Consider the following 26616-nt stretch of genomic DNA (forward strand, 5'->3'; position numbering starts at 1 on the left):
GGAAGCATCTCACTAGGGTTAACTCATGCAAAGACGGAAGCATGATGAAGTATCCCATGGAGCAGCACAGCTGTGGACTGAATGCAGCCAACGCAGCCCCAACACTTCCTTACTCCATGCTGTGAGAAGCCAACTCTGATCACATCCTGCGCAGGACAACAAAGCAGTATCAGCATCAGGTAGGAATTCCAGAGTATCTCGGAGTTCCAATCTTGCAGCTCTGAGGAAAAGTCTGCCATACAAGGCCAGGAGGAGGGGTACGATATGCAATTGATTTTTACAACCTCATTTGAATTATTTTGCAGCTGTAAAATAGTCACTCTGGCACAAAATATGCCATACCACCCTGAAAAATGAATTCTAAATAATTGATCTGCAAATCAGTCAGAGCAGGTCTCAACAGATCACACTATAATTGCAGCTATTAAACATGCATTTTTTACTACAGTACAAGTCAGGCTGTAAGAGTATGAGTACTCATTTTAGAGTTAGAAACACATTGGCAGCTAGAAGCTCTACAAGGCCACACAGTTCGGCCAACCCCAGATAAAAGCGATACACGTTTGCCACCACAGGCCCAACCTTGAGGGTTGCTGAGGACATGCAGCTTGTATCACTGTCCTGGAATTCAGCTCCATGTGTTTGGTTTCTTTAGTAATTGCACTTACTCATCTTTGCATCACAAACCTAATTGTTACTATAATGATACGAGCAATTGCTGGCACTCTCAAATCATGTCTTCGCAGAAGAGAACAAGTTTCTGTCTCTTACCTTAGGATTTTTTGGCTGACTCCACTGGAATTATCCTCTCAAAATGCTCTAACAGTTATTTTCATCACAGAACTATAAAAGACTTACAATTGCATTTAGACCCCTTGCACATATTTAGATGAAGCAATGTATTTTCAGTCTTTAATTGCTTAGACTAGCCAAACATCAGACAGGCTGAAACTTAAAACCCTTCATTTGTCACAGGTAGGCCACAAATATTATCTTAATTAGGTTAAACAATTAGATTACTTGAGCATCTAAATGCTAAGCTCAAATACTAAGCATTTGTGGAACAGACAGATTTGGCAAATGAAGGAATTATGATGATTTTAATTGATTGGCATTATTGCTAATGAGATAAGATGAATCTGCAGCAAAACCAGATGCAAAAGTTGTGGGAAAAGGGTCACTTCCTCCGAAGATCAAAGTCACCATCTTCAGCAAGCCGATCATCCCCTGCCTTCAGAGGAAGGGCAGAGGCAAGATTACATAAGAAATGTCATTCACATTTGCACTGAAAAAATTTTAAAAGAAAAAAGCCATTGCAAATTTAAGTGAAATTTTATCAAGAAACAATTTTTTTTTTCAAGTTGTTGAAAGTATTTAATGTTTTGACAGACTTGTTTCTAATTTTGGAGACATCAATGTATTGTTAAATATGCAGTATGTACATAGATTAAGAGTAAACTGCTGTCTCTGTTTTCTGAATTTTTTAATAGATCTTTAGGAAGATAGGAAGGATGCAAACCTATAAGAAAGTCCAAATTGGACACTTAGGAAGTGGGCTTTGAGGGGCAAGGGGGTTGTTTTGGTTTTTGCGTTGGGGTTTGGGGGGGTGGTGTTTGGTTTTAGGTTGTTTGTTTTGCAGAAGAAGTATTCTAGCTCTTGGACATTCTCTTTATACTGTGAACAAGGAAAGAGTCATAAATCAAGATACCATATCTCTGAAAGCTTCCTCAGCCACTGGTGTTATTTCCTTCAATATGATGGACACAGAAAATAACCCAGTGAAGACACACATCTAGCATGTAATGTACTGTTAATATAACATAGCAATGACAGATAATTCACCATAGTATCAAGTGACTAGGTTACATAGTACACAGATTTTGGTGATTTGCTTCTTAAAACAATTATTATATCTCTGCCATTTTCCCTCCTACATTTTTAGAAAAAAGACACATTTTTAAAACTTGTGTGTGTTAAAAAAAATCATCTTGGATTTCATACTATACGCACGGGGGGAAAAAACCCCAAAACTTTACTACACCTTTAACAGGTGCATTTCATAGAGGAAAATTAATTACTTGAATAAGTAGTTCTACTGAAATCAGAATACCTTTAATAGTCCCCACTGTTTTTAAACTAAGTTACAAGATGAAATAAATATAAAACACAAAAAAAAATCAAAACTTTTTCTGTACTGGAGGTTTAAAAAGATAACTTTTTTAATACTGTTCAGTTTCCACTGCAGGTCCGGGACCTTTACTAGTTGTTGCACAAGACCAAAGTCTGCCTTGTTGGGTATCTGTATTTTTCACAGCAGTCTCTTTAGTTTCCAAGCCAGTGTATTTTAAAAGAAACTGGACGTTGTGAAATGGAGGTGTAGAATCTTAGAAATTACATGGAGCCTTAAACATAGGTCTAGAAAAGATTACAAGATTGTACTTCAACCATGAATACATCCATCTGAGATGTATCTAGGAAAGATGTTCAAGACTGCTTAAGGCAATGTTTGCATTCACCGAGATGGATTATGATATGGCCTCCAAATTTATCAGACACTGAAAGGACCCTTGTATGAGGTGGAGAGGCTGGCAGCTGTCAGAGTGTGATTCTGGGTCTGGCAAACACTTGCCCTGCAATTCAGGTCAATGTGAACAGAATGGAAAGGTTTGAAAGCAAATAGATGCTTGTCAACGTATTAACAACAGATTATGCACATGGGCTGCAGTATCTTCAACCACTTTATGTCAGTTTAGCTATGGAGAAATAAAGTTAAAAGATGCTGATTTCTAGGTAGCTCCTTACCTGCAGCCATATGTGCTGCATGGTGTATTATAAGCACGAAGGTGAAATTTTCAGACTTTTGTTGTCTAGCTGTACTACTTTTAAACTATTTTTAAAATACCCACAGAACTATATTCTTTAAACACCTGGACAAAGCTACTCTTTTTGGAACAATGGCCAAATCTAGCTCCAGCATGTAGCATTATAAAATAAAATGTCATACCAGGAAACACTTGATCTGAGCTGAAGGAATCTTTCTAGTGTTTAACCAAGACCTCAATTCTACTTCCTTGTGATCGGAAGATATGCAAGGTATGGCTGTTACTGACCTGCCAGAACCTGCCCATTCTCACTTTTCTTTGTCCTTTACTAGAAAATGGCACCACGGTGGGTTTTTTCAAGAAAAGCAGATAAGGTGTGAGTCCTGTCTTATGACTGAAGGCTATTGCTAGGTACGCAGATTACCAGAAGACTGACCATCTGCCAATCCGGTTCACGCTGAAGTTAACTCTTTGGCATCTGAGGATAAAACAACTGAGGAAGAAGAAAAGTTAATACACAATAATTACCTTCCCTGAGCTTCCAGATAACTCAACAGAAGAGGCTGGTCTGTCTGAAGTGCAAAAACAAAGGCACAGAACTCTACAATGTGCCTTTAAGCTAACAATTCATGTTTTTGCCTGTTAGGTTTTCCCTGGTTTCCGGTGACACTCTCTTGAAAGTAACGCTGATAGACACGTTCTCCAGTTAAAGCCTCCATCCAATCAATTGCATTTCCGCTTGAAATCCTTACCACCACTGGGCCAGAACATTAAAAATATGTTAACACAAACCAACATCTCGCTTCTTGTGTCCTGCAGTTTATGAACATCTTTGGTATATGTACGCAAAGCTGGGCAAAACCACAAAACCGAAACTTGTTCCTCTCAAGGTGGGCACTTGAACCTGTATGTGCCAAGTTTAGTCAGAAAATCAAGCCTTACGGGAGGACTCAGCTACACAGAGTCAAGCAGAATATTAGCTATATGCACCTTTTACACACAAATCAAGTTATAGAAATTGACCTTTATTTAGTAATCAGTTTCTTTAACTTTTTTTTTTTTGATACAAAGTGACAATTTCATTTTAGTACAGAAAATCCACATCAGAACAGTACCTGTCTGTTTCAGTTGTACCACTGGAGTCTACTCTGACCTCAAACTTTAAAAAACAAACAAGCAAAAAAAGGAGATAAACAAAAAACAACTGCTGTCCCTCACCATGAGAAGTACTTTGACTAGTAATTCATCCATACCATTTCCTATTTTTCAATTTTTATATATATAGTATTATAATAGTATGGTGTAATACTATATAAAATACTACATATATATGTATTATAGTTCAAAATACTCTCTCTATATAGTATATAACTATATAAATAAAGTATTTTGAACTATAAAATAGCATCTGTAAAACAGAAATTAAATTTAGGACCAGATCTTTCTTTGAAGAACTGTGCAAGAAGAATCCCTTTTTTTAATTAAAAAAGCTGCAAACAGAGGCAAAACTACAGCCTGTAGTGTAAAACTAGATACCCTACACAATGAAATGTTAGGAACAGTGACCGAGAAGCAGTTCTACTCAAATGGTATCTTAAAAACACTTAAAATACAGTACCCAAGAAACATGGCACAAGAGACAGAAGAGACAGGTACAAAACCTGTGTTAGGAACACAGAGTCAGAAGTGCAAAAAACAAAAAGGGAACCGATACAATGGAGTTTGGTACAATAGGTAAATATGTATTGCAACCAAAACTAAACGACCACTTATTTTTTGACAGTGAAAACACTAACAATTTAGTACCTTTCTAAAGGCTTTTCATCAAAGCCCTAAAACTGTGGCTGCTCTTAAATAAAAACAATCTAGGTGAATGCTACACACTGAAGTACAAAGCTTAAGAATTACCCTGCAAAATTGCACCGACATAAGCTTTCCTTATTTACAGGATCTAAAAGTGACAGAACACAGCATGCTAGGCCTAGCTTATGACTCTTCCCCACCAGCACTTAATCCAGGCCCAACAACCAAAATTATTATTTCTCAACACACATTAAGCTTGGATTGTTCAGATATATTATGACGTTTAAATATTAGATTCATGCATAAAACAAGAAACGATATCTTTGACAGACAAGCGTTGACAGGATACTAACAGTGGTCTGCCCTGTAGAGGAGTGTACTTCCTTCGGAGCTTACTCCCAAGACGTACCGATTCAATCCCACGTTATTATCTGGTTGTCAAGTCAACAATGTGCTTAGAAATGGTCAAAATTGCAACTAAGAGTCACATTGCGCACAAACCATTTGCTCATATTCAGAAATTTCACTCCATTTTGCAGAGTTACCTCATTAAGTGAAAGGACACAGTTCAAAAAACAAAACCAAACAAACAAACAAAGACATTCAAGTAAACAGCAACAACCAAATACTTTGAAAAGGTTTTTGTAAACTTGTCATTCTACAGGGTTTTGCAGCATTGTTAAATTCATTACTCATGGACAAGTACACGCAGGTCGCAACCCCTCGTGACAACCTGTCACGCATACGCTACGATGTAAGAGACAAGCTCGGTGAAGTGATCTACCCCTTAGCATGTGCCTCATCGGGTCCTTGTGTGTTCAGTGTTATCATTCCCCTTCATGAAACAGAAATCACTTACGGATGTCTTTATACAGACAGAAATGGACAGAGTCCGTTGGATAGAAAGTTAGTTGGTTATTTACATCTGCAAAGTAGTTTCACAGCGAAATAAATCTACAGCGGGCCAGCTGGGATCCACAGGACTTTGTTCTGTTCTTGATCGACAGTTGTCATAATCTGAGTGCAAATGCTTGAAAGGGCTCCTCCCTGGACAATGCCTGGAGAAAAAGAACCCCCCCCCCACGAATGAGACTGGAACAAACAGTTATGACTAATTACAAAGAGCAGTCTTCGGCATCTTTCCACAAAGGGTTTATCCACAGATCAGAATTAATCTACCCAATTCAATATTTGCCAGATGCATGACTCTATTAAAACAAGAGAAAGAATAAACAGAGCAGACAGGTCAAGCATTCAATACACAGTTTCTTCTGCTAGCTCTTAAAACAGCCCAGGGAAGTCACAGACCTGATGGCTATAATCAACTAAGACAACTGTTTTGTTAGAGGCCTCCATGTACTATTTTCAGAGGCATCAGGTGGCAAAGTTTAAGTCTAAAGATGGTCAGAACCTGCTATGATAAACCTTCTCTGTTCAGCACGTGGTGGTGAGTTTTATATTTACGTGGCAATATACATAGAGACTATAGCTGTAGCAACTAGACACTATTTACAAATATTAGAAGTAAATTATGAGGCAGCTCACAGATCATTGAGCTAAATAAAACGGCGGTTGCTACTCCAATTCTTATTGTCAACTACATTCAAGGAACAAAAGACCAACAGCAAGCAACTCCCTGAAAATCAATTCAAAATATAAATGAACACCCTGCATTCTACCCTTGCTAAACATAGCAGTCATAAAAAGTAAAATGCCAACACTGACACAAGAGAGGAGAACGTATTAGCTTTAAGACTTAAAAAGTGAGGATTTTCATGACTTGAGAAGCATGTCAGCAAAGCCACTGGCCTCAGCTACCACCAATGCTGGAAAAATACAGAAAGTCTTACAAGGTTTAAGGTATAATTTCCATTTTTGAAAAAAGATAATTTGATCTCATGTAAAATATTACTTGACTCTGCAGTACATACTACTGTTAATGTCAGCTGAGTTTGGATACAGAATGCAGGAACCGACAAGGTCTATGAAAGGTGACAAATAGCTGTGAGGAAGTGAGTCAGATTATGCACTGTGCTCACAACTTGGTATAGGAAACAAAGCCAACTTGAAAGAGTAATTAGTCAAAAAATGTACTTCATGAAGTAGTCACAGAGCTCAGGCCTGAGAGAGCATGTCATTAGCTTCACAAGGAAGCTACCATTTCCACTGCACCTACCTACAGGCTGTTTTTTATGCACAACATTACAATTTCAACAAGCTTAAATGTCAATGCACCAATCCTCCCTGACTACCAGCATCTGGGAATGTTGGTGCCAGCTGGAGTCCACTGTACTTGGCACTAACAGAGGGAGACCCTTCCCACAGGGCATGTGAGAAGATCCACACAGGACTCTTTTGGACTGAGTGCTACTTTCGCTATCAGGGTGAAATGAAAATGCAACAAATGACTTAACGAGGAGCAGAAGATAACCTGTAGTGATGCAATCTGACCATGCACATGTCAAATTCTGTGAAGGAACCATGCATGTACATCTGTGTGTACCATTTACATGAATGTTTGCATGGCTCTTACACACCAGGTAGCTCATTATGTTGAGAACATGCAGCTTCTCTCAGGATGCGCTGAGATAGCTTTATACTAAAAACACCCCCCTTCCCTCCCCTGCACTTGGCAGATATGCTTCAAAATATTTCTGTAGGAATCTCATTGTTTAGGGGATGAAAAGTTGGGGTTTGGCTGGTTTAGTGGTGGTTTTTGGTGGTTTGGTTTGTTTTTCTTTTTAAGTTTTGTTGCCATTCCCATCAAGATGGCTAGAATTTTATCCCCACTCTTTTGAATGTATGTGGAACCACATGGAAATAGACTCTGAAATAAGCAGAGACAGTCTTTAAATACAGTTTTCTTTCTCTGGTGAAAATACAGTATTAACTACAATCCAAGATTCATATGGTATACTTTATGATGTTAAAAAGGCCTCTGAAGTTGAATTAAATTATTCCAAATTACAATGCATGCTCAAGAAACTTTTGACAATTTTTTTCCTTTCTTGAAAGATTTAAAATATGTCTCAAATCATTCATTAATTTACACTACAGAGGTTTTTTTGTTGTTGTTTTGTTTGATTTCTACAACTACAAAATAACTTCTACTCCTTACATGGTATAAAACAACACTGTGTCAAATTATCTTGAACATACTTCCAATAATACTGGCTTGTAATAAAACATTTTCAGAATCTCTATGTCATAAGATTCATAACATGCTAAAACAAAAACATGTAAAAGCAAGGGATAGTACTTATATCTTGAGATTTCCTCTCCCACTACAATAAAACACCAGAGCATGAGTTTGCCAAAAGGGAAGGCAGAAGGGGGGTTGGGGGGGGGGGAGGGGGCTCTTTGAAGGAACATAGGATCTTTTGAATTACAGTGTAAATGGATTAAATTGCCACTGTGTTCCTAGTGAAATGTTGATTAAATACTAACCTGTAAAGTACTTGCTATACTCTTGTTCTATTTTTTGAGCTGTCTCAAACTGTTCTTTGGAATGTTTTTGTGTAACTTTGTCCCTCAGGAAGATTGGGTCTTTTTGCTCTCTGCAAAAAAAGAAAGAAAAAAGAAAAATCTTATAGAAGAGTAATTTTACTTTTTTTAAAATGGGACTTGAAATGATTACCTCCAGTTGGGTGAATGTGAAAGGCTAATTAATTTGTAAGCATAATCCTGTGCATAGAGTGCCATCTACTGTGTTTCAGCAGTATCAGCATAGGCATCAGGATCATTTCAGTGCTAACAAATTTATTTGCTATTGGAGAAAGACAGTATTCCTTTAAAGTCTCAGAGATTGGGAGGCGGTTGAGGGAGAAAGAATATAATTTTTTCCAGTTCGTCTGAATCCAATCATCATCTCATAAACACTCTACTACTCCCTACACAAAGCTGGGGCTCAAGTACCACCTATAAGGGCTTAAAGTATCAAGCACTGAATTTCTATGTCATCTTATATATGACACATTTTTGAGATGACTGTTTTTCTATTATACAAGCTGTTGGAAATAAACCAAGAAGAAAATAGAGAGAAATACAAACTGTAAAAAAAGAAAAAAAATTAATTCTGATCAAGGCTTGTAACATTCTCCTCCAAATCTGAATTGAGGTCCCCAGTAGGGGATTCTATTTAAAAGGAAGCAGAATTTATAATCAACAAGTAAGATCATATAGATAGGTACTGAAACAATATAAGCATAGTTTCTTATAGCAGTGAGAAAACAAGCACTTTTTTTTTTTATAAATAAAAAAATCACTACTAAACTAACCTATCACTGCTGTGTAGCATTTCAGAGAATGCCAATGGAACCTGCGCTATATCAAAAAGGCTGTTTGGAAAAACCTTTGGTGCTCATAACAGGCAGAGACAATGTGCCACTGCATCTTATTTTGATGACTGCTAGAAATCCTTACTTGTCTAGTTCAATCGCACTCTGTCACTTTCCAAAAAAAATGAAATAGCTGTAATGGTCACCATGCCATTTCCAAAGGGGCTCAAGACATGACAGTTCCATTTATCATTCAATTGCATGATCCTACAGTGGTAATGAAATATACCACATTGCCTTATGTCTTGCTTCTACTAGAAAGTGGTGATACTTATCTTCTTTATTAAATAGTCATCAAATTTACCTACAAATCAAGAATATAAGAAGTCTTTAACTTTCAAAATGAAGGTATCACAACTGTAAGATCTCACAACAAAACTGTTTCTTAGTACTTATTTTGGGAGATTATGCCACTTCTTGCCAAACCAAAATGTGTGAAGGCTTACTCAAACATTAGGGGAGGGACTGGGATTTGTAACTCCCATGTTCTGTTCCTGGTTATATTCAAGCAAGAAATTCCCAATTACTGAAAGAGCACGGCCTGAGAAGACCACGGCATAGACACTCCATGGCAGAAGGGGACTTCCCTTGCCATTTGCATTGGAGAATGAAGGTGGGACAGCTGAGGTTACGAATCAATCGGCACCGCATCCACACTCGGCCCCGCTGAGAAGATGAAGGATAGCTCTTTGTCACGGTCACCACTTAATCCTCAAAAGGATCTCACCCATATGTGTCTTCCAGTTTAATACAAAGGTAAGCAGGAAAGATCCGAGTGCCTCCTAGAGTACATACAGTTTAGTCTACATTGGTTGATTTCTTTGAAAGATTCACTTAATTGTCATGCAACCAAAATGAAGCTCAGATCATTTACCTCACGGCGGTTTTTGTGAGGATTAATTTCCACATTTTAAAGATATTTATGATGACTAGGATGAAAGAAACAATAAACATAACAAGTTTATTTAAACTAAAATAAACATCCCTGAACTATACCCCTCACAGACTTACTTGATTTGTTTAGCATTTTTGTAGCGAATAAAAATTACAATAGGGTAGATATGAACACTGTGGAGCCGTTCGATGGCATGAGGAGCGATGTCAAGCAGACAATGACAATCCTAAGATCAAATGTAAATGCAAAACACCCATTCAGTTAAAGAGCACAAGCACACATGCAAATCCCCCATTTCTTCCCCTACTTAAATCACAGCAACCCAACAGAATTTTGCTACACATTTAGCATTTTGGGACTACTGAGCAATTTGTACCCGAAGGATTTATAACAAAGACAGAAGATGAAAAATTGCAAGAAATTCCATTCACAGTACCAAAAGCATGCATCGATAGAAATAAAAAAGTATTTGAAGAACTAATGAAATGAAAACTCAGATTGAAATATGTAATTCTTTTTTCCAAATTTAAATATTCATATTCATTTTCTCTTTCAGAAGTCATAAGCAAACACAAGCATTACAATAATAAGACTTTCTGTGTGGTTTGATAGAAAACTGTAAAAAAATGTACATATTTTAATTAACATCTGTTTCCAGGATTATTATGATGTTTATGTTTTATATGACTGCATTAAATGGAATAGTTAAAAACCCTAAATCCTCATTTGGGGGAGTAGGAGATGGAATCTATGAAAATGATTTCTAACTTTATTTAATAATACTGTAAAAGAATATGGACATTACTAGTTTCTACAACAAAGGTGAGCTTGCATAAAATAATCTTTAAAGAGTTACATGCCAAAGTGAGGTAAATTTTATTTTACTCAGCAGCCTGGGGAACAATTCTCTGAATGCCTTCAAGGAGGACAACGCTAACATAATTTCCACCCCCCCAACATCATATGACCATATATTGCAAATTGTACAAAGAACTACTCATTAAAGTGACTCACCTTTTCTGTTATCTCTTTTATTGAAGCTACAGTCGTCACATCGAAATGTCCACTCCTCCGTTTATAATCGATAAACAGACAATCCTTCACGCCCCGTTCAATGGCTTGTTGGGAAGCTTTCATAACCTCTGTTTCACAGAACCAGAAGAGATCCACTCTGACTACTAGTCCTTAGACACAGAACAAGGCTAACAAAACAATGTCTGCAAATTCAGATTCTTGGGGTTTTTTCCAAGGTTGTGCTACCATTTAGTTCACTTATACAGATGTTACTATCATGTACTCAGAAAGAATAAATGGGTTATATTTGCATACTTACCAAGAGGACATCTGCAAAATTTTCCAGGGGATTCTTTGACCAACATGTCTTTCACAGCATCAGGTAAAGGTCCTAGAATAAGGACAGGCCTAGGAGAGGTACAGTCCACTTTCTGTACACGCTGATATGCCAGACTTGCAGAATCTACACACACAGAAGATTTACTTATAAAAGCGTAAATTATTTTCCTGGCATTCTTCAGATAAGCAAAAGCATCCTAACAGTATTATGAAAACTACTCCCTTACAAGGCATAAGGGCCTTGACAAGTATAAAAAAAATGCTCACTAGCCATTATTGCAATTTTATCCACTTGACAGCTTAAAATAGATGTTTTTCTAATTGAACCTGGTGCTTCTCTGCACCACCCTCACCGAAACTTTAAAACCAAGCATTCCTATTTATTTTTTTCCTAAAAGTATAAACAAGACACAATATTTGGTTTCTCTGGTATGGTTTGTTGAGCTCTTCCAAGGAAGTAAGCATTGTAACCTACATGATTTTTGAAGTGGAGAAATACCAGTGAAGATTTTTGAGTGGTGCCCTGAATTTCTGTCTAGACTAAGCAACCTGGACAGAAATTAAATAGTTGAAACAAAGATCAAAACCATGCAACAAAAAGCAATCTCCCTCTGCAAATGAAACATTAATGCCAATAGATCTAGGAATAAACTACCAAAAAAATTTCATTTGAAACACTCTGGCTTGTTATTTAACACAAAAGAATTTTGTTATTAAAAGTAATGTACGTGATGGGACACATGATCACCATTTGTATTCAGACCAACCAGAAAGCAACATTATTCATTGTGTCATGCTGCAGCTGTTTAAAAATGAAAGAGAAGGAAAGGCAACCCCCTCCAAGTATAACAAAGGTACTTGCCATCCAAGAAAGGAATGGAGTCTGTACTGATTGTATCAAGAGCCAGTAAATCCTTTCCATCTTTGGAACCACTTCGTTTGTGTTTATGCTTTCTTCTGAAGAATGACCTCCGTGCTGCTGCTGACAATGTCTTAGATGAACTGTTTTCATCTTTAGCCTCAGACATGCTGTGTCTCCTGTAGAATTCCTGATCCATCCTATAATGAAACAGACTAAATGGTTGGTATTTAAACATATATTTTTTATTTTTTTAAATTTAAAATTTTTAAGGGTTTTTTTTTTGACAAACAATATCACCACTACTTCTGGAACACCCTGGAAAGCCTTAGCCCAAGTATCTTCATCACAGAAAATTAACCAGAAATAAACATTAACATAAAGCAAATAATAAGTATCTGAAAACCTCACACTACCATCATTTCCTCAGGATTCTTATAATATAAACAGCAGCATGGCACAGAGGATGACCACTCTGACAGGCAGGGCAAAATTCTCCAAGGTAGAAGCAGCATTATGCACCTACTTGCCAGTAAAGTCAGCCTCGCACAGAGGTGAAGATCCCATTCTTTCTATGAAGGTGCATGTTATACTTATCCTTAGAAATAACTTATTAGCACTCCAAAATAACAGTTTTAATTTATATGAGCAAAAATATTTTGGCTACATAACACATGTAAAATGTAGTTGGTTTTACTATCCATCTTCCAGTAACAAGCCTATCAATGATGTGTATGGGTCTATAGGTATAGATTGTACTTCCACACAGTCCACATAGTACCATTGTCCCACCGCCAGGATAAATTTTAAGTTATGACATAGAGAGAAGACTATTAGAAGAAAAGGAAACCAGAAAACCAATAATCTTAAAATGAAAAAAAAAAAAAATTAATCACTGAGTGATAACTAATGCGATTTCAGTATCAATGTAAAAATTTTAGTTCCTGCATACTCCTCTTAACTGCTTTTCCAACATGATGAGTTTGTGGTGGATACACAGTCTTATAACAACATTGCTGTCCACAGATAACTAAAAACACTGATGCTTCCCAAGAACAGCTGTGATAACCTTGAACCCAAGGGTATTTTTGCTGTAGTTACTCTCACTTTTGTTATTGAATTATCTAACACAACACTGGTCTATGTATCATTTCCATTTCTAGTTGACTATTTAATAGCATTAAAAACAACTTGATAGAGCAATATATTTAATGTTATCAAAATATGCTATCCCTAAAATGACATATCTAAGAATTATTATCTCCCAGAAAGAGTAGAAGCAAACAACTCTTTTATACCACATCTCACTAGTCAGACTTTTAAAGACTGTAAGATAAATACTCTAACTGAGGTCACTCACATGTATTTACTTGGAATCTGTCCTCTTTCCAGCTTCTGAGCATTCTCGTCTAGCTGCCAAGCCATCCAACAACCAAAGTTTCCCTGTGGTAGCGTGTCATCAACATACAAAATGTCATCCTTCTTAAAGCTTAAATCCTGTTCCACCTCTGCCAGACGGTCATAAAGTGCTCTGAAAAGAAAGACATAAATAGGCTCTGCAACTGATCTCCATCAGCTCAAGGGAAGAACACGCATACTTATTTTGAAAAAAGTTAACAGATTAGTGACAAACTGTACATTTCAAGAGCACACAAGTTTACAGTGAAACGTGCAGACTTACTGTGCTACAGATCCTGTACTCACTGTCAGAGACTAGCTGGGATAAATCAGTAAACTCTGAATTTAAAGAAATGTGGTAAAACTGATGTACTATTTCTCTCATGATGGTCAGCATATTATCCTAACAGCCTTATGCTGTCATTACCAGTCACACTCAAATACCTGATATAGAATCCATCTCCAGGAAGCTCTTTTATCTTATTAAATTCTTCTATTCTGTATTGAGTCTTTATTTTGATGTTTTCTCCAGGTTTCAACATTTCAAGATAAGCTTCTTCAGCTGTTTTATTTCGCATATCAGTGGACCCATACTGCAAAATACAAAACGCAGAAACCCTTAGGTGTGAAATTTTATCTTAACAGGCAATAGAATTAGGTGAGCTTGAAAAACATGCAAAATGAGTTTGTTTTTCCCACTGGTAGGCTCTATATACAAGTAAATCTTGCCACTTAACTCTAGTACAGTTTGCACCTTAAGATGTCTAGCAGGAGATTGAGATATGGGGGTGGAAAACAAAATACCCAAGTGAAGACAGCAGACATGCACCATGAGCGAGAGTCTGCACTTCCTTAAATAGTTTTCAAAGTGTAAGCTGAGAATCATAAAATTCACATTGGAAATACTTTAATATTTTTAGGGAAAGCAAAGTGGTCTGAGGGAAGTCAGAAACGCAATTACAAAGCAAAATCTCCACCTGGATACTAGAGGCGCAATGGGAGAGTCTCAATACTCAGTGCTCAGTCTCAATACTCAGTTGTTTCTGAAAAGCTCATGAACACATATGTGTTTATCACCTTAACAGTTCTGCCAAGTAGATAAATATTCTTGTTTCAGATACAGAAAGCAGAGTCAAGGACATATTGCATGGCTTTCCCTAAACTCTCATTAGAATTTCATAGTGATAAGATCGATATTGTTCTCTGTTTTGCAACATCTTTAATGTCTTTGCCTTTCTCCTATGTACAGCAATTGGATTCAAGGCTTCCTATTCAGATGAAGAGAGCAGGTGTTTGTAAATCCAGGTGGACATACATTATTCCTTCAAACTTGTGGGCAATTTGTGCTCTCGCCACTGGTAGTTCTCCAGGTGCACACCATCCAGTTCTTTACGCGTCACAGCCAGAATGAAGGTTATGCATTCTCACCATTCTTACTCAGCTTTTGCGGCAGGAACTCAAGACTCACGGAACATCTCCCATGGCAAGACAGCACAATTCTTGGTACAGCTCCCTCTTTATACCATACTAGACATTTTGTCACTATGTTGCAGACTTCTCTTTATAGCTTACCTCAAGTATCATGTCACCCAAGACTAGTCCATCAGGTCCTTTTGCTGGGCTATCATCATCTACATCCGAGACAAATATTCCATACAAGTTTCCACCACATATCTGGATCCCAAGATCCACTTGGGATTTTTTAACAACAACAGTTCTAGGTTCAGGGGTCCTTTTGTTTGTGTCCACAGGGCCCCTTTTGACAGGGAGAAATAACACATGTACTTCAATTTAAAAACTTGCATTACATACAATCAACTAGCCATTTGAAGAATATATATTTACATAATTATTATTCAAAATAGGTCATGTACAGATACAGTCTTATAAGACAAACACCCTGTTCCTTGCAGACCTTCTTACCTAAACCAATCTCGTAGTAAGCTTTCTAAACTCCTTGCAGATCCCGTCTTTCAAAAACTGAAAACATGTACTTTTATCCTGGGGTCCACTTAACTTGTCTGCTGACTTATTTCAACCAGATACAGCATTCACAGAAGTACACTTTGTTTTCTAATACCCTTAACACCCATCCTAACCATTTTTTTCCCTTAGGGCAATAATTTTACTCTCTACCTTAAGGAATTCCGGGGACTTGTAGTTGGTGTGGTTTGTTTGGATGGGGGTGTCATTGTTCCTTCATCCTGTTCACTCACAGTATCAATTACGGAATGATTGTCAGGCGTTGCAGCTCCACTACCTTGAGGAGTGGAATGATTACTCACAGGTTCTAAGCGAGAACTAAGAGGAAAAAAAAAAAAGAAGAAAATAAGAGAATAGAAGACTGGTGGGTTAGTGTTTCACCAATGCCAAGTATTTTCCACACAGATAAAGTTCTTAATTTGGCCATAAATCAAGTATAAAGTAAGGAAAAAAACCCCCAAACCCAAAGAGCGTGCCAAATCACATATGTTCACCATAAGTCTTAGGAAAGATAAAGCTCAGTTTTGAAGTGTGATCATACATCAAAATGGGATAGATAATTTCACTAGGTCATATGCCTTCTCTAATTAGTTTTTGGAAACTCTAAATATAAAAAAAAATTTTAAAACCAGTTTGAAGTACTAGAATCTCATAACTGTAGGAAGAAGTCATCTTTGGGTTTAGTTTAATGTATCTAAGGACTATGCCTAAATAAGAAAGAAAATATAGTTGGTGCATCAAGCATTTTTCTTTTGTTTTCTACAAGCGTGTATTCACACATTACTTTTCTAAGCAATCACAAGTCTTATCACCACAAATGCGCTGATGTTTGCAAACACATTAGCTGTACAGAAGTTATCTACTAACTAAATAACTGCATGGATGAGAGAGCAGTTTTTTCAAAGCTTAGCCAGCCTTACCTTGATCGTGAATGATTGCCAAGCTGATACATATGTGGGTTATACTGAGCCAGGATAGTAATGGTGTCGCACTGCTGTCCAATGATTAGTCGAGCCTGTTGCTCTGTAGCATTTCTCAAATTTATTCCATTAAACTATGGAAAAAATGCACAAACCAGAATGTCAAGTTTTCAGATGGAAACTAGCAAAATCATTCTTTCAGTCTCTCGATTAGGTTAATGTCTAAATGCTGACTTATTTCCACTAGGGTAAATAGGAGGATGGAAATGTTGCTATACAATGATTCCTAGGGTTCACTCCTTAAAAGAATCACTGTAATTTTAAAGTATTTGGTAACCTGACCACGAGTTTAAAAATCTTTTTACTATTAAAAGACATATGTATTGATTAAATACAAGTTGGTTCAGATCACTGATCTGAATAAGTTCAGGATTTAAAGATAAATTCAGATCCATGATCCATTCAGGTCCATTGTAGTCTTATCCACACACTGTGCAACAGAAAATGCTTTAACATCCACAAGCATGAACAGATTTAACATTTACAAAAAAGCTCTGTACTTTAAAAAAATGCTCCTCCACACGTTTATGTAATGCTGTAGGCAAAACCGTGATTGCAGCAATCTAAAGCCTACCTCAGGTAAGGATATGGCACAGCAACTGCAGCATGAAACTCAGTACAAGCCAGCTGCTTGAATATTTACTCACCTTACCAGGCAGAGTATGCTGTTGGAACTGGAACTATACTGGTTTAAGTACTGAAACTAGCTAGCTTAACATTTAATTATATCTAGATAAGATGCAATGCAGATCTACCATCAAAAGACATTACCTTTATGATGAAGCCTGACAAAAAGTCACAACAATCACGATTACTGGAATATTACATTACAGAGTATCCTTTGCTACATCTCACAGCACACAAGCTTTCACAAGATACTCTTTTGGGGAAGGCAGTTATGGCTGGAGTCATATGAACTTATTCATTAAGCCATAGGAATAGTAAGCAAACAATTACCTCTAGTAACTGATCACCATACTCAAGGCCAGCTTGATGGGCAATGCTCCCACCTGTTACTTTAGAGACAAATATTCCACCATTTTCTCCGCTCACAATGGAAATCCCTAGTGGCTCAGAACCCTTCTGCACTTTAACATGACGTGGCTCTTCCATGTAGGGCCTTTTAGAGGAGATAGTTAAAACTGATTTGGACAAAATTGCACTTGAACCATCACAATGTCAAAGTTACATGCAATACTTTATGTCTGTCTGAACTGTAATAATAAAATAGGCTTAAACCGTTACTTTAAAAAAATTTACTGTCAACTGTCTTAAATGCATTCCTTTAACACCATGCAACGTACAGTGGCAGAAGTAAAAATATACCAGGTAGATGACTGCTCTGAAACATTATGGTAAATATAAATTATAAATAGGATGGTGGTGAAGTTGGTAGGAAAGAAGCTTCCAGATGCATATTATATAAAAGTAATTGAACCACTGTATATAATATGTCATTTACAAACCATATTCTAGAAAGGTATGTTACAAATATAAATGCTGGGAGTCTTTATTGCCAATGAAAATAAACATCATAAATAATAAGGTGGTAAACCAAAGGACAACAATGCACAGATATAAGATTTCATATTTGTAAGCAGGGAAACATAAATTAGTAATGAAAATTAAGCAGTTGCAAACTCAAGCCATTAAGACAGCACTTTGCATGGTAACATTACCATGCAAATTCTCTTCAGGGCAATTATCCAAACGTAAAATAGCACAAAGTGCGCAATACTGCTCGAGAAGGACAACCTTATATCAGGCCAACCTCAAACTCCTTAGTGATGAGAACCTAGGCCTAGGAGCCACAGGGATTCTCAGAAAAGACCTATTACGGAACAGATATCTGAAAGATGTAGAAGATTTGAGAAGAAAAGAACACTTAGAAAAAGACACACAGTATAGTAAGACACTAGTAAGTATAACAAGAGAATGGCTTATACAACAGAAAACCCTGATACATTCCCCCTTCCTCCCCCCCCAGTTAGGATGTTTAGGTTGTATCCACCTGTACAAACAGGGCTGGTCCCTTCATGGCATGTATAAACAAACAGTAGCCTCCTAAAAAATGCTGGTTCATATTACCATGAACTTAATGCCTACACAGCAAAAGGCATCACCAGATATTAACAGTTGAGGCTCGTTCTGAATGAAATGGCTTGAGTACCAGGTGCGGTGTATTTTTTATTTTAATAGCATTATGCTACATTTGACATGCATTAATTTGAATGTTTTCTTTCCCAACACTTCATGATATCATATAGACATTCTCTAAATAGTGCCAACTGCTTCAGCTATTTTAATTGTGCTGTTCAGAGACCAGATGAGTTAACTGGACTTCACTCACTGCTAGTAATGTGAGCCAGGCTGAGGAACGGTATTTTTGGAAAGAGTAGGATTTGGGGCTGGGGGCAGAGGCCATAATTTCCTAAATTATGTTTATTGCCACAGTCTTTGAAGGTAACTATTTGATAGCCTTCTGCAGCAAGGGCATAATAGTTTGCCAGCTTATTAACGCATTAAAGATAAAAAAACTGGCCGCTGATATGAATGCAACTCTGGAACCCAGTAATCTTCTAACATCAACGTCACTGTTCAAGGTAACGCCTTCAGAGCTTGTCTATCGATGTAATGAAGATAAGGTAGGTTTACTACCACAAAATTTAAAACAAGGCCCACATTTTTGTACATAGCATATAACAACTAAACTGTGCTAACTCCCAGAAAACTGCAATTTATGAACTTTTTTTTTGTTTTTACTCATTATGAGCATGTAAACCATGACATTATATGAAGCTTCTTAACATCACAAAATTTATCAAGGCATACTACCTCATCAAAACCTAAAATTACATCCTTCTGAACTTCATTTATTGTACCTTTCTGCTTTTCCTTCTAACACATGCATTTTCAAATTTGTTTTGTTTGCTTTCGATTGGAATAAGAAAGAATCAAACCCATACGAATTGCACAGGATCATATCTTAGAATTCTAGTAAATGGAAAATGAAAGATAACTAGTAATGCATGTAGTAGCGAATCAATAATAAAGTAAAACAGAATGATAACATTAAAAAGGTGTCTTACTTGATAAGCAGGGTTATTAAAATCAAGTGAAGTACACTCTTCTATAACATTCAGTCTGCCTGCCAGAATCACTAAACACTGATTAGAAAGAAGTCTTAATTGATCAGATCTTTCAATTTTCATTTAAACTATAATCAACAGAACAAACATTTAAATTTATCTATATTATTATTATTATTTTCATCTGGAGAACAGTCAAGGGAGTTACTTGTATTTTATGGGGAACAGAAAGAATTATAAGACCAAATAACCATATAAAATGCTATCTAGGCATCTTCAAACATTCTCTTAGGATAGGCTTAAATTATCTACTTTCCTAAATTAAGAAGTTAGTATTTGTTAGTTTTTTGTTTTGCTTTTAAAAAAACAAACAAACAAACAAACAAACAACAAAAACCCCCACAAAACTTAGAATTATATTCTTTTTAGAAAGCCAGTACAGACTATGGTTTATCCATATGCACAGCAAGAGTGAAGGGGCTGGAACTTGACTGTACTTCAACCATCTGATCAACATTAACAGAAATTGTTATTTCCCAGAGATCAGAACACGTATCCTGTGCTCAGAGATACAAAGTTATAGGGCTGTCAAAAACCCTAGCTTTTTCAGCTGAACATTATACATCATTAGTCATGTGAAAGAAAAAAGAAACTCTGACTTGGAATTTGCAAGTGACAATTAGAGGAACATTTATATGAGAACACAAACTGAGTACACATAGTACAGAAGTCACACTGAAGTAAGAAAGAACGAAAATTCACAAAAACCTCTTTAGATGCCCTTTCAAAGTAAGACTGTCCTTTGTACACAATATACATTCTAGAGTTACTACAATAACTTAGTTACTGATTCTTTAAACAAGACAAAAGTTTCATATAACATTTTATGAATAACTTTTTATTACTACCAGAAAACTTAGAATACAGAATATCCTTATTACTTTATCATTCACATTTTTTATGGTCAGTCCTTTTCCATAAATCAAGCAATACAAAGGGTTCTTGAAGTTCACATGAATATAATCTATTCCAACACATCATAGCTCCTTTACACTGCCAGAATGCCATTTGATTCCCTTACTGTAAATAAAAGCTGGATTCAGATTTGTGTCTTACTGTTCAATGCTTTGAATTCACACAAACTTTTTCATATATTCAGTCTAGCCAGATCATGATAAAATGAAATCAGATGTCCAAGACTGATACCATAAGCAACATATCTTGAAATTATTCATCATAAGATAGAAAGTCATTAAAACACAAAGCTCATGTCTTTAAGAAAGCTGTCATATCAGGTTCATATTCTGCAAGCAGCTACGCATATACTTCATGCTATTGCTAGCAGCAGTCCAGGTCCAGCCAAAGGGATCAGTCACTGTAGTAAAATTGCATCTGTACATATGGATACCTTCTTGCACAGTTATGCCCTCAATTTTTTGTGTTATCTGGCTAAACTGAATCAAGGCACAGTGGTTAGAGCACATATTCCACAATGCTAAGGCACCTGATATTTAGCTATCAGATGTTACTAGGTCTTTATTTTATTTAGTTTTCCAGAGTACAGAACAATGCTAATCTCAAACAAGCATCTGAGGTAGTTCTGAAGGGGTGTATTCCAATTTAGAACGCTCTTATTTGGTGTGGCCATTAGTCTAACATGGAACAAATAAAACCCATATGAAATTCCTTAATTTTCTAAACTCAAGAATCTGCTCTTCAGATCCACACAAAGATGTCTTACATACTTTGTAAAGAAAATAAAAACATCGAGTAACAGGACCTGAGATGCACCTCTGTGCCTACATACTCGTCATTTAAATTAAATGTTCACATTCCTTCAGCCCAATAAACAAATGTACAAAATTTCCTCAGACACATTTGTATTAAAAGCAAATAACGTGGGGACCTTACCTATCTTTTCTACGTTCTCCAATAGACACTGGGCTAATGGAAATCCTAGGTAATGTAGAAAGGGAGTTCTGAGACTGGCTGCTGGCGAAGGAAGATGTTTCCAAGTTAAGAGGTGACTGTGGAGGAGTTATCAAGCTGGGACTGCTACATTCAGAGTGTGACAAGGAGCCTATGGAAAATCAACAGCTGAGTTTTAGTATCCTGCATCTCTCATAGTTCGGAGATCTACACAGACATAGCGGAAGACACCAGACGCGTCTGAGACAAGAAAGAGGACCGACTGTTGACTAGCACTCTATTAACCAGGTAAGAAGCTTAGGGAGATCAGGTAACCGATTTCAGACAGTACAAAATTACTGCCCCTAATGACATGTTGAATCTGTCCTCTGTGAGTGTGCATACAACTACTGCCATTCTCAACAAGGAGAGGAGGTTACAGACAAGCTACACCATATGCATGTCTGAAAACCCTTAGCAATGCAAACTTAAAGAAAAAACAGGAAAGTAGTAGTCAAATAAAAGTTCAATATGTAGGTTTATTTTCAAATAAAATATTTATGTACAGCCCCTTCCTTTGGGTGGGAGATGCATTATGAAACACCTGAAAACACCAACAAAACGCCAGCATGAATTATACACAGAGACAGGAAAGCTCTGCAATTTCAAACAAGCTTGACATGACTTTGTGTCTTTTCCCTGGCTGTACCCTCCCTGGGTAATTTACTGAACAAGTGCTCTGACAGAAACATTCTGTTTGCTTCCTCTGAAAAAGCTACAGAAAACAAATCTCAAATTACTAATCACAAATGAAAGCCGTTTGAAACAATTTTATTTGCCCAGTTAGGAAAACCACTGCATATCAATCCATTAAGGCTCCACGACATTTGAGCAATGATGGCAGCGAAGAATTGCCATTTACTGTCATCAAACTCTGAATTCTACAGCTCTCCAGCACTCCAACTGGTATTTGTATCATGCCTTTAAATATCATCCACCAAGCAATTTTGAGTGAAGTACTAAAATATTTTCACTGCATTTCAAAATATAATTTACAATCAGTAATACAATGATGTGCAAAATAATATATTTAAAGAACCAAAAAAATAGTGCAGGTCATCTCACTCCTAAAACTTTTATGATGTCATTCTAGAAGAAAACTACAACTGTAAAACATATAGCAATGATTATCCTTACTTTTTTGTGTAGTTTTTCTTAGGGTGCCACATCTTAGAGTCTACTAACAGAAAAATCAACTTTCATTAGAAAGTTTTGTTTTGTTTTTACCTCTCTGTGGCAAAATGCGATTTTTGTAACCTTAATAAAACTGTCATATTTAGATTTTGGTGGAACCTGATTTAACAACTGTAAAGGCTTTGGATTGGCAATACTGGAAATAGTGAGATTAAAGTTACTTATGAAATAATTCACCTCTGTCAGAGCCCATCATGGACCTTGGATATCTTGGTGTTAAAGGGATCTTAATTCGTTCTGTTCTGTATTGCAAGTTACTCGAAGAACCTATTTTTACAACAAGAAAACATTACAATGACAAAAGTAAAAGCAACTACATTGAACAAAAAAGTACATTTAGATTCTACTTCTTCAGTGAGCATTAAAATGGCCTCTGAATTTATGCACAAGCCTTGATAACCCTCATACATATTGTTTATATAGTATTTCTAGTAAATTGTCTCAGTTACACAGTTAGTATAAACAGAGCACAATGCAGCTATACAGTATATATGCACTGTTCATTCTTGTATGAAAAATATTTTTAATATTTTTCACTCAAATGAAACTTAACTTGAAGTCCAAGCAATAATCTAACATCTCTGTTTACTAAGAATCCATGGGACTTGCCAAAAGGCATTTAAAATATTCTGATTACATTCTGCTTGGATGAATACATAATTTTTTAACACTGGCTGCAAACTGTTATGCCATTTTTTGCTTTGGTTACAAAGCTGCCATACTCTATTCAGATGCAATTGCCAATCGTTGATGGAACACAAACACGCACAAAAAAGTTATTACACAATTTAAAATTTTAAAAAATTCTAAAATGTTGAAATGGCATTGCTATAAAGCATGCATTTGCTTTGGTATGACTAGCATAGGCATAAACAATCTTACATGTCAATCAAATAAACATAAGTGTAACTTATCTTCCAACAATACAATTTACATTATGCCATTAGTCATCTTTGATTTTTTTGTTCTGAGGGCGCTCTTCTTTTCTTCTCTCCACCTCACTGAACCTCAAAAATACTTTGGCTGGGCCTCCCATCTTTATACAGGTACTTTCAAACAGTAAAAGGCACAGAAAGGAGAATCACTCACACATACACACACACAGATTGTATTTTAAAGAGGCTGTAAAGAACTAATTAGATACAGCTACTTCCAGGGAACACCTTCAGTCATTAAACCACAAAAAATGAAACAGAGGGGCACAGGAAGCTTTGAGACTTTGCTAGCTATGACAAGCCTGTACGCATGTACTTAAGGCATTTTCCATTTATTCTTCATCTCCAATATATACAAGTCCCACAGGAAATAAATAAGGAAAGGTAGTTACCAAGTCTTGCACTGGATGGTAATGAATTTGAGCCATGAGATGCTCTTGTACGTGAATTTTCAGAGTAGTCGTTGGAGTGTTTATGACTTAGGTCCAAACTCAGGCGACCTTGATGCTGGGAACTACATCAAAACAAAAGAAGAATAGGGCAACAGTTAGAACAGAGAAAAGCACCTTAGCAAATGGCATACTGGCCAAAAAAAAAATTTTGGTTATCTCAGAGTTACTGAATAAAATGAATGCACCTCTCCTTCCCTCTTCCAAATTGTCCCATCATTTTATGAACTAAAAGAAGTCAGAGGAAAAAAAGCCTAACGTGCTATAAAAAAAAAAGAGAAGGCTTTATTTGTTTTGACAAGGACAAGAAAAAAAAAAAAACACTAGAAGTTAATTCATTCAATAAAATATTTTTTTTGGTCACTAACAGCCAGTGGAGCATAGGGAAACCTAATCCATCAGTTACTGAAACACATGAAAGCACATCACTTTATGCAATAACGGTTTTGAGAACCTTGGGTCAAAATAACACATAACAGCAGTGTGTTTTCACACTGCACTGTATAAAACAACTACCAAAAGCAATTTCATCCTAATGAAAACAAAAATTTAAAGAGATATAAATTTCAAAACACCTGGGATGCAGATGCTGATGGCATATTTGGCTGGCGACTGATGGGCAATTGCTGGTGTGAACTCTGTGGCTCCAGGCAGTATAGATTGGATTTCTCATGACCGCAGTTACTGCAGGGCACGGTGCTAAGCTTCTTGGTACAGTACCTGCTTAAGATGATAAAAACACATTCTTTCTTTCTAGAAAAACGATGAGAGGGCTGGAGCACCTCTCCTACGAAGACACTCTTAAATGAGTTAGTAGCATAGAATATAATAGCAAAAACTTGTTCACATTTCAAGATATACAGTCGTATTGTTGAATGTAGGATTGACTTGACTGGGTTATTATGCAAAGGCATCATGGTAAGATAAAGCTTTTAGTTAGAAATAATACCTTTTGATACTTTTTCTACTATCATTAAAAGAGAGAGAAAGAAAAGAGTAAAAGAAATGAAAGAAGAGCAAAAGCTTCTTTGATCTGAGCTACTCTTGAGCACATCTTTACATTCTGAAAACTGATTGGGACAACAAGGATTGAAGCTGTCCATTGTTCCAGATAAACAAGCCATTACCTCCTTCATGGTCTCCACTAAGAAGAAAGTCTTCCATAATTTCTAGAACATGCAGGAGTTTGGGGCTTCCCAAAGAATCGAGGGTAAACTCATAAAAATCAATATTGTCTTGATTTGAAAATCAAGTTTTGTATGCAACCACTGCAGGTAGCTACACTAAAGACTGAACAATCCATCTGGCAACAAGTTTACCAAGCCTAAGCAAATGCTTCTTGACCAGTTCAAAGCAACGAGCATATGATACCCTACTTAGCTCCTGAAGCACTCCATTTAGCCTGTACCAATTTAAAAACCTGCTAACATGAACCTCAATACCAACAACTTTTTGATCAACTGAGACAACATGCTGTTTTCTGTTCTACCAGATTATACTGATTTCTATGTGAGCTGCTTGCAAGGCTCCTCTTCAGCAGCTTAGTATCTCAAATACAATGTCATTTAATCTTTAATTTAGGTTAAGATCACAACCAGTTTGGGCACTCAACTTGAGATGCTCCAAGCATTTGATTTCCAATAGGCAGAACTTGTACTTCCTGAACATCAGATCTTTTTGCTTGGAAGCATTTCAGAAGTTAAGAATCTAAAGCTTGGGACACCTCCATTTACTGTTGGCTTTCAAAAATATTGGAAATCTTACTTGTCTCCCTAATGTATAGGCTACACCTTGTTCACCACTGATGCACTGAAAACTCCTCTGCACAGAAACTGACGAAACGCAAATCCTTCAGCCAGGAGTTGCTCAGTTTCCTTAATGGCTCTTAAACAGGTATCACTTCTTTAAAGTCAAAAGCTGAGCAGACCACATTCAGATTACAACAGACGACCAAAATATGTATTGTGAATCATGCTTGTTCTGCACATATCACAACTAATCCCCAATATTGTCCAATATGGACAAATTTCTTGGGGCATTCCTAGAAAGCAACTACAAGTTCTGTCACTCACCTGCTGACATGCTGCCACCATATAAAGCAGCAGGCACAAAGCCATCGCTGTGCCTAGCAGATCGTTTGGGTGAATATGGTGCCCATTCCTGTAGCTCTGGAGACAGATGCTCCTCACTAGCTGGAGCATACTTCTGCACCTACAAAAACACAGAAGTTTCATTACAGAAAGTTGGAGATTCAGAAGAAAAAAATGAAATACCCAAACTTTGTAGGCAGTAAGCAACTTCAAACTTTCTAGTATTTATTCCAGAACGTGCTTACCATCACAGTGCTTGTTACACCTTTATCTTTCAATGGTGCTATTCACTTCTACCTCTTCTTTCCTCCATCTTGATCCATTATTCCTTTTTACTATTTTGTAATCTTTTTAGGCCAATGTTTGCAACTTAACTGGTATGCTTTCCTTCACAATAAAATACCCAGCATTAATTACATTTTTCCTTTAAAATACCACTTTCACAGGAGATTTCAACTGTT

At 36.7% G+C, this 26616-nt stretch overlaps 1 protein-coding gene across 7 annotated transcripts in view; it reads right to left on the reverse strand.

The window, feature by feature from the left end:
• Positions 1 to 3831: 3831 nt before the first annotated feature.
• DLG5 (discs large MAGUK scaffold protein 5) overlaps positions 3832 to 26616 on the reverse strand; it is a 111453-nt gene continuing 88668 nt past the window's right edge. For 4 of the 7 annotated variants that reach the window (XM_054832310.1, XM_054832308.1, XM_054832312.1 and 1 more), the window contains 17 exons: positions 26138 to 26276; positions 24641 to 24788; positions 24009 to 24130; positions 22859 to 22948; positions 21431 to 21599; positions 17388 to 17550; positions 16371 to 16504; positions 15604 to 15768; positions 15040 to 15223; positions 13912 to 14060; positions 13430 to 13600; positions 12073 to 12269; positions 11191 to 11334; positions 10872 to 10999; positions 9974 to 10083; positions 8073 to 8182; positions 3832 to 5683 (listed from right to left, as the gene is read on the reverse strand). In XM_054832310.1, the coding sequence (XP_054688285.1) occupies positions 5580 to 5683; positions 8073 to 8182; positions 9974 to 10083; positions 10872 to 10999; positions 11191 to 11334; positions 12073 to 12269; positions 13430 to 13600; positions 13912 to 14060; positions 15040 to 15223; positions 15604 to 15768; positions 16371 to 16504; positions 17388 to 17550; positions 21431 to 21599; positions 22859 to 22948; positions 24009 to 24130; positions 24641 to 24788; positions 26138 to 26276 (2427 nt within the window). In that variant the 3' untranslated portion in view covers positions 3832 to 5579. The remainder of the gene's footprint in view (positions 5684 to 8072; positions 8183 to 9973; positions 10084 to 10871; positions 11000 to 11190; positions 11335 to 12072; positions 12270 to 13429; positions 13601 to 13911; positions 14061 to 15039; positions 15224 to 15603; positions 15769 to 16370; positions 16505 to 17387; positions 17551 to 21430; positions 21600 to 22858; positions 22949 to 24008; positions 24131 to 24640; positions 24789 to 26137; positions 26277 to 26616) is intronic. The other 3 variants (XM_054832309.1, XM_054832313.1, XM_054832311.1) reach the window with 2 other exon arrangements.

This window comes from Grus americana, chromosome 7 (genome assembly GCF_028858705.1).
Source record: "Grus americana isolate bGruAme1 chromosome 7, bGruAme1.mat, whole genome shotgun sequence".
In the NCBI taxonomy this organism is placed as follows: Eukaryota; Metazoa; Chordata; class Aves; order Gruiformes; family Gruidae; genus Grus; species Grus americana.